This window comes from Anguilla rostrata, chromosome 8 (genome assembly GCF_018555375.3).
Source record: "Anguilla rostrata isolate EN2019 chromosome 8, ASM1855537v3, whole genome shotgun sequence".
Lineage (NCBI taxonomy): Eukaryota > Metazoa > Chordata > Actinopteri > Anguilliformes > Anguillidae > Anguilla > Anguilla rostrata.
Window position 1 is genome coordinate 5,822,069 of NC_057940.1, and position 11,100 is coordinate 5,833,168.

General features: G+C 43.2%; 1 protein-coding gene across 1 annotated transcript in view; it reads left to right on the forward strand.

Moving 5' to 3' along the window:
- Window positions 1-9,546, forward strand: part of LOC135260662 (TGF-beta receptor type-1) — a 77,322-nt gene extending 67,776 nt beyond the window's left edge. The window contains exon 9 of the mRNA XM_064346090.1: window positions 8,695-9,546. Within this exon, the coding sequence (XP_064202160.1) occupies window positions 8,695-8,793 (99 nt within the window). The 3' untranslated portion in view covers window positions 8,794-9,546. The remainder of the gene's footprint in view (window positions 1-8,694) is intronic.
- The last annotated feature ends 1,554 nt before the right edge of the window (window positions 9,547-11,100 follow it).

Here is an 11,100-nt window from a genome sequence, read left to right on the forward strand (position 1 = left end):
CTATCCGCGTTAAACAGACTATAATCGCTTTTCTTCTTTTTATGTCTTTGCCAGTAGCGGCTCGTGCGGTCGGGCGGAAACGAGCCACGCCTTTTTTTCTCTCTGCGTTCTAGCCGCTGTTCCGCCTCGGCACGGCACCTGACCAAGGCGAAGGCGGCGCTATCGGCGTTAGCCAACTTAGCGGCTTTGTCGCTGGATTTAGCGACTTTTTTTTAAACCTTCCGTACGGAGGTTGCCAAAGTTGCGAGAAGTTGAAAAAAATTTGTCGCTAGTCGCCGGATAAGATTTTTAGTCGCTAGGGTCAAAAAAAGGTCAAAAAGTCGCTAAATTGGCAATGCTGGATCCTCCTACGCACAGCTGGTTTGATTTCCGGGAGTGCGTCGCGAGACAATGCCTGGAAGCAAATTAAACGTTAGAACAATGGTAACCTCTCAGGCTATGTAGTATTTTTTCCCGATTGTGATAAATGGGCGATAAATCAAAACAAGACTGGTTCCCAGGGCAAAAAAATAGCATCAGACGGAGAGCATTGTAGCCTCTCTCAAGGTTCAAAGCTGAGGGACCCTGCTCTTCTCCCATCATACCGCACACCCCCAGCGTCAGGATAAAGGTTATTTCCCCCCCCCCCCCCCAAAAAAAATACATCTGGGTGTGTAAAGTGGTGAGTCACCCTGGATAATTCAGTGTGCCATATTCGGTGAGCTCCGTAAGTTTACTCCTCAACATATGAAACGCACGTTCAGTTGGATTCAAATTGGGCGAATGAGTTAGCCAGTCAACACAAGTGAATCTTGGCCTCGTTTGTCCACAAGACCTCTTCCAGAACTCTGCACACTCTTTTTTTGGTACATCTTAGCAAAGTGCAACCTGGCCCATCCTGTCTTTGCACACAGCTGGTGGTCTGCACCTTGCAGTGTAGTCTCTGTAGCTCTGTTCATGAAGTCTTCTTTCTGTGGTTAGCAGGCAAGAGTGACGAGTGTTCCGGCTCTATCAGACCGGTGTCTGGAGGGGTCTGCTTCGTTATGGTGAGAATTATTCGGTCATCAACTGCTGATGTCTTCCATGGCCTACCAGGCTCTTTGTTAATGTAAATATCATAAATGGAGGGACTCCATACAGGCATATTTAATTGTCAGTCCTGTTCAATCCATGACTTGGCAGTTAAAGAGCTGCTTCTCGTCACGTGACTTTCCACGATTAAAATTACTACTTAACAAAAAAAAAAAATAAAACAAATTGCAAGCTCTAGGCTTTAATGCATAAGTATAATGGCGGACTAGCCCCTCTGAGACAAGTTTAAGATTGATTTGATTGATTATGCTTAATTCTCCATTGAGTGTTTGCAGATTGATTATTGTTTAGTTATAACGTTTTGAGGAGGAAGTTCTTCCTTCTCTTCCTACCCGGTCGGGAGCCTCCGCTGATCTTTGCGCATGCGTTTTCGCAGGCGTAGCTAAGCCACTGTGAGGCCAACGTTGACTTTTTTTTTTAAAGAGCAACAGGAGTTCAGCGGCAGAGAATTGAGAGAAAATGCGCGTCGCTCAAACGCGAACCCAAACAATCGCTCCCTTGTCAGTGTCGCGGAAGGCCTCTTGCAGTCATAATTACAGAAAAGGCTCCCGGCATTTCGATACACGAGCCCCGTGCTTGCAGGGGCGGTTTTAGTGATTTTGGAGGCCCCGGGGCAAAGGCCAATGTGAAAGCCCTTCTCCATTTTGCTTAATGCAATCACAGTGAACAAAAACTGTTTGGAGGCAGCTGCTTTTCAATTAACAAAGCCGCAGAACCAAAGGACGGACCCAAACGAGAATTCTAACTGAAGTACTTAAAATGACCTTCAGTCGTCAATTAGAAGAAGACAAAAATATGGCAAGAAAAAGATTATAAGCTTTCGATAAAGCATTTGAACATCCGCTATTCTCCAGGGGTGAAAGTCCCGGTCCGAGTGGGTGTCTGGTTTGTGGTGGGCTGCTGCTGTCTGTCGGTGTCGCCTCTGACACTTTCCTCCCACACTGTAGCTGGTTCACCGCAACCAGCAGATCAGTAACGCTAGAAGTTGTAGTAGGTGCGGTGGGTGCACAACAGGCTGAGGCAGAAGTAAGACTGCTAACGTTAGCTAGCTCAGCTTCTTCAACTAACGCTACACCTGTTGTAACGTCAGCTAGAGTGAGAGCACCTATTATCAACCAGCTTCGTTCGAAAGACAGGAAAACGTAAACTGATTTGCAACAATGTGAAAAAATAGCCGAAATATCGGTAACAAAATGTACCTAGTTATGTAGGAAAAATGTCCTCGTTATCCTCCAGTGGTTATTCTTTTAAAGTACTTTCGCGATTTTTTTATGTTGCCGCCAGATAACTCCAAGGTGGTCCAGCGCTAGCTTTTGGTTGCTAAGGGGACGTGTATCGACCACCCCATATAAATGAATGGAACTTACATTTGCTAGCATACTACTGTATAAGTGTCCTGTCTTGCGTATTTGAGGTTAATATTAGAAAGGGTTGTTGCTATCAGCATGTCTAGGAATCCGTACATATTTACTGTACATAAGTACATAAGTAACTCAAGTCGCAGGACGCCAAACAGCCGTTAGGAAAGCAGTTTGAAATTATGAAGCAACGTCTGCGCCATTGGATTTAATGGGTCGCGATGAAATAATTCAGAGTGTGTTGCTTGTCTTAAAGTTGATATAGTAAATAAGGCTATATTAATGTTACTAAATGTATGAAGTTGGTTTTTTACATTTAGACAATTTATTATATGTATTTTTACAGGACTTACATTTAAATAGGTAACAATGTCCAGTTCTAATGAATACGAAGTAAATACACTAGCGGTTAGGGGGGTCGATAATAGGTGCTCTCACTCTACTTGTTGCTTCTCCATCGTGGAGTCTCTGGCTGTTTTATTAAAGAATTTCGTCAGTTTAGGTAAACTTTCCTTTAACTGGGCATCTTCCTTCTTTCTCTTTCTCTCTCAAATCCACTTTGAAAACGCATCATGGTAACATAGTGACTCTCTGCCTCTGATGGCAACTCGAATTTCTATGTCATTGATTAAGCGCTTAGGAGGTCAAGGTGGAATAGTCCATTAAATGTGAAACGTGGGTGATACTAATATTGGTAAATATAGATATTTAATTGGATAGGCCCACATTTACATGTAGATAGATTTATTTTTATCTATTGCACATATCATTCGTTTGGAGTGACAAAGGAAACACAAATTCACGAGGCCCCTTTGGCGGGAGGCCCCAAGCAATTGCCGACCTATGACCTATGACCTATGGTAAAACCGCCTATGCGTGCTTGATAGTATGTTACTGTGTGAATGAATGCAAAAAACCAAGAAATGAACATCCGTAATGTTTCGATGGTCGGTGTTCATTTCTTCTTGCAGCCTACTTGAGCCTGATCAAGACACCCGCACTTTATATGAAATTACGGTGTACGTCTGTGCGTCTGTTTAGCTTCTTAAAGAATGTCGGAGCTATACCTGTGTGGTAACAGATAGCCTATTTCGCATGTGGCCTGTGTCCCTGATTTAGCTAGAATTGTTAAGTTTGGGTTTTTTTCCCCGTTCGCTTCTTACTATAGGCTATATATACATACAACCGTGTACTATTTTAAGTGTGCCATCCTTCTAAATATCATGTTCACAGATATTTATTGATGTTGGACTAAAAATAAACAATTTAATTCGAAATGCAATTGAGCTATTAACGCTGTGTGCCAAGATTAAGTGTAAAACATAGCATAGCAACCATAATGTGTTTGGCTGCTTCTGACTTCCCTAAACTACTAAAGTGGAAAATGGAATTGATAACAGATAAAACTTACTGCTACATACGGTGTAAAAAAATTAATGAATAAATAAAAAGGTTTGATTGGAAAGATAACCCCCCTTTTTTCACCCTGGCCTTTCTGTGGGGAATTGCTTTGATATTTTAAACTCTGATACCCAAGGACTTTTCAAGTAACAAGCAGGAAACACTGAAGTATTCGCAACATTTCGAGTATAACAGCGGCACAGTTTCAACGGCAGAATCAATCTTTCAATCTCGGGGACCTTCTCAACCAGGGATGTACAAAAACGAAATGCGTTGAGAAACATTCAATTAACCTGGCATTTTCAGCAAATGTGTCACGACAAACGTAACTAGAACTAAGTGTGGAGCTAAAGAAATGCGATGAAAGAGGGGTCAAGGTTGAGGGTCCCAGATGTAGTCTGAAGTAGACCTTGCGTCAGAACACCAGCGTCTCTGTTGTCCAGGCGCTGGTATCACGATGCGGCGCGCGAGCTAATTACCCATGAGATCTCCCAACCCTGTTTTCTGAGCGTTTCACATAAACGCACAAATGCGTGCGTGATTTCAAATTTAATTCAAGGACGCGGTCTCGCCGAGCTCGTGCCTGGAGCTCGCCAAGAGAAATCGCCGATCGGAAATCACAGCCGTGCCTCCAGTCGCTTTCGACTGCGACGCGTGTTCTCGCGCCCACTTGAACATTCCGTTCGCAGAGAATAGCCTATGTTCTCGCCGCCGAACCCACCGTTTGTGTTTTTTTACTGCAAGTGAAACAATGCTACTATCAATGAACACGATTATCCATATGCGCCCAAATTGCCCATTAACACCCATACTATTTGTATGTTGTGTTACGAGGTTTGTCACAATAATTACAACGAGTAAAAACAAACGTGTATTTTAATCACAGCAATTAACGCAGACTGTTTATGGCGGGAAAAAGTCGCCGAGCTCTTCTAAAAAAAGAAAAAAAAAGACCAGATAATGGGGGTCCGGAAGCTTGCCGAATGTAGCCTACTCGGTGATGGTCCAAAGGGACACAAATTTTTTAAACTTTTAAATTGCTTGGGGATCCATTTCTAACCCTGATCACTTTCCTTTTTAGTGCGGGGCTTCTTTTATCATACGCCTTCGAGCCTTTTTTTTTTTTTTTTTTTTTTTTAATTCGACGACCTGTCAGGAAATCGTAGCTCGCTCCCCGAAATCTCACCGGAGCCCGCTGTTTGACTGTGCTTTGATTAATGTGCTGTCTGTGTTCGGTGCTATCTGTTGCCGAGCGGAAGAAGACGGGGAGCGCGCGGCGCGTCGAGACAGCCATTATAGAACCCCCCATTCATCAAGCATGCAATTAGTCAAATTTTAGCTTTGCACCGGCGGAAAAATAAATTTCCTCGTTGCACTTAGTGGATTAGTAGAATGCATAATTATCTTAAAATTATAATAATTTCTAGGTATTTCTCATTATTCAGGGCATTGCTGTATATTACCGTACACAAGAGTGGCACGTGTATAGGGAGAGAAAGAAGGCAAGTAACACAAAATAGTGATGTTCTGACTGTGCTGGAAAAAGTCTCACAAAACCGTTTTGTATAGAGTATATTTTTAAAAAATTCTCCCAGCGGTCGCTTCGGGTGAAGCCGCCACACAACAAATTAGACAATTTACATAAACTGCATTAGGAAACAAAATTACTGAAATTGCATTTAGAGATTCATAAAGTACATTACTGTTATTACAAATTAGAAATTCAAAAGGAACTCCATTAAGGAAATTCTGATAACTTTCGAACATTAATTACGCAGAACCACAACACTAAACACTAAAATGCATTTTGGACAACAGTTGGCATTAAAAATGGCTCCGTCACTGATGAGGCGAACAGATTCAACTACAGGTCAGCGTAAAGATAGGAATTTTAGTGCACGTGCATAAAATGACACTTCCTTTGGAGTTATCTTAAATCTTTCCACTGAAAAATGGCACTTGCTGTGTCATTTGGGACATAAACACGTGTAACTGATGGTCGCGTTTAAGTAAGCAGAATGATTTGCTTTAACACAGGATGATTTTACTCAAAGATGCTTTTACGCAGAGAGCGAACGCAAATAGATTTTTTCTGCTCCTCTTCCTTCATTGGCTCCTCCCTGTAAAAATCATTATTTATATGTTATATATTATATATGTTATTTTTCATACATTTACTGGATGTTTTATTATTATCGGGCATGATTTCAGAGGCCTGGTAATATTTAATCTGCCTTCGCAGAGCATTTTTTCTTTGCACTGTTGGATTTATTAATGTGATATTGAAACAGTAGGAAAAAGAAAGGCTTCCTATTTATATTATTTGGTTTTCTAGCAGGAAAAAAACACTTATTTTCAGTAGAAAATGCAGGTGGGTTCAGAAGACAGTAATTAATCTGAGCTCGATAAACACGAGGGCCAGCCGTCATTTTAGAGAAACAGGCTGTTGAACCGCATTCATCTACCATGACAGATTACATTTAAAAAATTTTTTAATTCATAATCACTGAGCAGAACAGTTTCCTTGTGCTCACGGCTGGCTGCAATATTTGGCTTTCGCCCCACCTGCGGTGCCCGCTGATCGCCCGGGCATGGGTGGCCGGGGCGGTCTGCTTCTTAGGTGACGATGCCCGCGAGCTTCGCGTGGCGCCCTGGCGGACCCAGGCGCGGGAGAGCAGCGCCGTGTCTCTGAGCTGTATTACCCGCTACGGACAGCTGTGCCTCACGCCACGGAGTCTGAGGAGCCGAATTCAGATGGAGGAATTCTTCAGAGTGAGAGCAGTGTGTGAGTACGTGTGTATGTGTTAGTTCATGTGTGTGTGTGTGTGTGTATGTGTGAATGCATTTATGTGTGTGTGTGTGTGTGTGTGAATGCACTTGTGTGTGTGTGTGTGTGTGTGTGAGAGAGAGCATGGATTTATGTGTGTGTTTGTGTGAATGCATTTATGTGTGTGTGCGTGAATGTATTTATGTGCTTATGCAGTATGTGTGTGTGTTTGTACTGTTTTTGTGTGTGTGTGTGTGCTTCTGTGTTTGAGTGTGTGCATGTTTCTCTGTGTGTGTGTGTGTGCTTCTGTGTTTGAGTGTGTGCATGTTTCTGTGTGTGTGTGTGTGTGTGTGTGTGTGTACATTTGTACTATTTGTACATTTGAGTGTGTGTTTGTAATGCCTGTGTGTACAGAATCTCCACACTGGCTAATGGGGTGGCAGTTACAGAAACTGGCAATATCTACAGTAGTCCTCACAGCTCCATGGAAACCTCCCCACATCAGTGTGTGGCATGCAGATGCTTAAACAATGCAGGTAACGCAATCTGGCTGTATTTAGACAATGAGGCGTGAATGTACGTTTTCTGAATTAATTCTGGTGCCGAGCTTTGCTCGTGGTCTCGGACTCTTTCTCTCGACCCTTTGGATCATTTCAGGGGATATTCAGGGGAGTTTCAGGGAATTTTCAGGGGATATTTCCAGTCTTCCTCAGGGCTCGCAGTCTCTCTCTCTTCGCATATTCCCACAGGGCAGTAAGGGAAGCAGTCACGTAGACCAGGGCGTTCTGGGCTGCGGTAGCCCCCCCCCCCCCATACCAGCATACACCCCACCCCTGTGTCTAAAATCTCTGCTACAGCACCTTTCAACGCAACAAGCTTTTCCTCGATTCAAATAATAAAAATTTAAAAAACTGTGGGGCAGAATATTGTCACTCCAGGGGAGAGTCATTTTTAAATCGGATCCATTGGTGATTATGGCTATGAATCGCTGTACTGGCTATGAATAATTGTACGAAATGAGTATTATAACTTATGTCTGTAGTTGTTCCAGTGACCTTCGGTATGCACTTACTATTGTACTTTGCGTTCTCTATAAATGCAATGTAATGTAATGATAAACTCATTGTTTTCGAATCTGCTCTGTGATCCTAGCTCAGGAGGTAAGACCGATTGTCTGGCAGTTGGAGGGTTGCCGGTTCAAACCCCGCCCTGGGCATGTCGAAGTGTCCTTGAGCAAGACACCTAACCCCTAACCCCTAACTGCTCTGGCAAATGAGAGGCATCAATTGTAAAGCGCTTTGGATAAAAGTGCTATATAAATGCAGTCCATTTACCATTTACCATCCTACATCTCTCTCTCTCTCTCTTTTGCTCCTCTGCGGCAATGGTGCTCCCAGCTGCTTGTGCTGCTGGTGACTCTTGTGTGACTCTCTCCACTGTGGGCTCGGCGTGTTTCAGGAAAGAAAAGAGACGACGGCACGTCCGTTATCACCGCTGCTCTCGAGTGTTTGTGCGTGGCTTCTCCTGGTCAGACATTTCGGGGTGTAGCCAAGTAGTCATGACAACAAACAGCCGTTCTAAAATTCGAGCTTTTAGCAGTCTGTACAGTTCCGCTCGCTACTTTCTTTGCCCGCAAAAAGACGTGTCTAACTTTTTATTCCCTTGTTTGGTCTGAGAAATTATCCCGTGGAAATATGTTTGTGTTCCACGGAGAGCTGAAGGCATTCTCAGATATCGTTTCAAACAGTGTGGTTAAATTGGCCGCCCTTCAGCGACTGTGTGTGTGTGCGTGTGTTTGAATCTGTGCTGTTTGTGCTTGTGTCTAGACGCAAATATGTATGCCATTTTGTGCTGTCATGTTGTTGCTACTGCTTGTGGTTATTGTTCCTGGTTTTTGTTTTTGTTATCTGATCGTGAGTTTTGCAATACTGCAAGTTTTCCACATCACACTCCTTATCACTTTTAGCAATGTTTGCATATATGCGGATGGGCGTAGCTGAAATAAAACAAAATTAAATCTGTGGGGGAGGAAAAAAACTCCAGTCACAAACTTTAAAATACGTCTGCAGCTCTGAAATGGTGTTTCTGTCCCTGCAGAGATTGAGGGAGGAGATTATGCTCTGTGATCTGAGGGTGTGCTGGATCTGGCATGGAATACTACTACTATTACTACTACTAATAATAATAATAATATAAGAAGAAAAAGAAAAAGAAGAAGAAGAAGAAGAATGACAATAATAATTCATTTATATAGCACTCACACTCAAAGTGCTTTACCACCTGGGTGATGCACGGCAGACATTTTGTGCCAGAAGGCTCACCTCACATCCGCTGATGTGGAGCTGGAGAGAAGGATTTTTTTAGCCAATTAAATCAGGGGATGATTAGGTAGCAGGTGGAGACCGTCCTTCTTGAGCAAAAGTCCTTCCAGCAGCTGAGCCCCGAGGGCAGGCTGCACGCTGAGGAACGGCCACCAGGGGGAGCTTCAGAGCATGACTCAGCACCCGTAACCCAGGGCTTGAGTGCAGAGGAACGCAGCCGGCTGCAACCCAGCGAAACGGCGCCTTCCAAACTATCGCAACGGTGGAGGGAAATCTGTTATTTGCGTCTCTTAAGGCATTTGGATTTGAGATGAAAAGATGAATATGAGACGAAAGTTACGATCAGGTTTATTTCGTGGTATTTGCAGGCGTAGAGGTTTTACCGCTTTACAAAAACCAGTTGAATGTGTTGAGTTTTGGAAGGCACTCCAAAAGTGTGCTATTGTCAGAGTGAAATTGTTTTTTTTTGTTGCTATTTTCTTATATGTACTTATATGCTTATGCGCTTTTACCATTTTGCAGAAACGGCTGTTTTTGTGTTCAGTTTTTGGAGGGCACTGTATGTTTTATTTGTATTCAGACTTCCGTTCCTGCTTGACTTGAGATAATACATTTTCTTTTGAGTACATGTCTTGGCTGTTTGTGTGAGAGAGAAAGAGTGGAAAGGAAAGGAGATAGAGAGAGACAGACAGACAGACAGACAGATAGGTGTCTCTGCCTAGTCTCTCCGAGAGTAATGTTTACCCATAGAATGACCAGGAGGCAAAGTGCCTTTGGCAACCTGAGTAATCCCATAAATTTATTTACATAGGGAGCCTACGAACACCACGGTTTACCGCAAACGTACACCTTTAAGGAAACCAGCAATACACGGCGACACCTAGTGGTGGTTCCTGTGCACACACAGGGAAAGCAATATATTGTGGGTTGCTTTGATATTAAAATCTGAATGCAGTCTGCGGTTTTCACATACTGTGTGGCCTCTCCTTCCACTTATATTGTATTATTAAAACTCCGTAGAGCAGCTCGATACGGGGTTTATTAGTTCCACTTATACCATTCTGGTGCATTATGGGTAATGTAGTGAGGATGAACTCCCGCTCTGGCTGGTCTATTACACCCCGGCTGTGAGAACTCACCTGCGTCTTTCACAGGCGTGAAAGCGAGGTAAATATTGCACTGCACCATACCATAGAGTTTCAAGCTAATTTATTTTCAACGTTTAAGATTCGTTTAATTCATCTTTTTCACGGAGTAAGGAAATCTTTACTGTTTAATATTTATAGAAATCGGTGAGGTAAGGAACACATCAAAAACACACTTGAAATGCACGCAGGTCACGATCCTTATTAAAGTCATTTAAGTACAAATGTTTTTGCGAGAAAACCGCTGCATTTTTTGCAGCTCTCTGAAAGGCAGCAGACTCCTACTGTGCAGTCCTGCTAGATAGACAACACCATTCATCTTCGGCGCTGAACACTGGCACCAAAACGATTCATTTTTTAAAATTTTTTATCAGGGGCTCAGTTTGCTCTCATAAATAAAGAGCAAAATGGTTTTGATTCCTTGTCTCAATGCTCCTCCTCAATTGAGTTCTGAATGACAAAAGCTGAGCAATTTGAGCACATTTATTAAAAGTTTTTATTCAGGGCCAGTCAGTTTAAGTATCCATTCAGCTGCACTGTGTGTGTGTGTGTGCAGTGTTTTGCAAAAAGCTTGTCTGTAGTTTTTGAATAGAAACTTTTTTTTTTTTTGGGGGGTTTTTTTTTAAACTGAAGGAGATGTGGGCTCCCCGCTCTGCACACAATGTCCGTGCGCGCATTAAAGATCCGTAATGGGGGGAAGGTCGGCCGTGGGATCTGAACCGCGTCCCTCACCGGTCGCGTTGCGCATCAACAGATGCAATCAAACCCGTTGAGGTGCAGGATAACACAGGAACATAATGATGAGAGCAGGCCATTCAGCACAACAATGGCCGCCTAGCACTGAAGAGGACCCTGGTACTCAAGATCCTGTGGGAGCTAATCATACTGTTTATGGTGGACAGGGGCTTTGTCATCTAGAGGGATGCCAGTCTACAGCGGAAAAAAAAAAGAGGTGCTTTTTACATGGTGGGGAAGTTTTCACACAGTGCCATTGACTAACGATTGACGTCCACCACGCTTTCAAAGGGTTCCAGGAA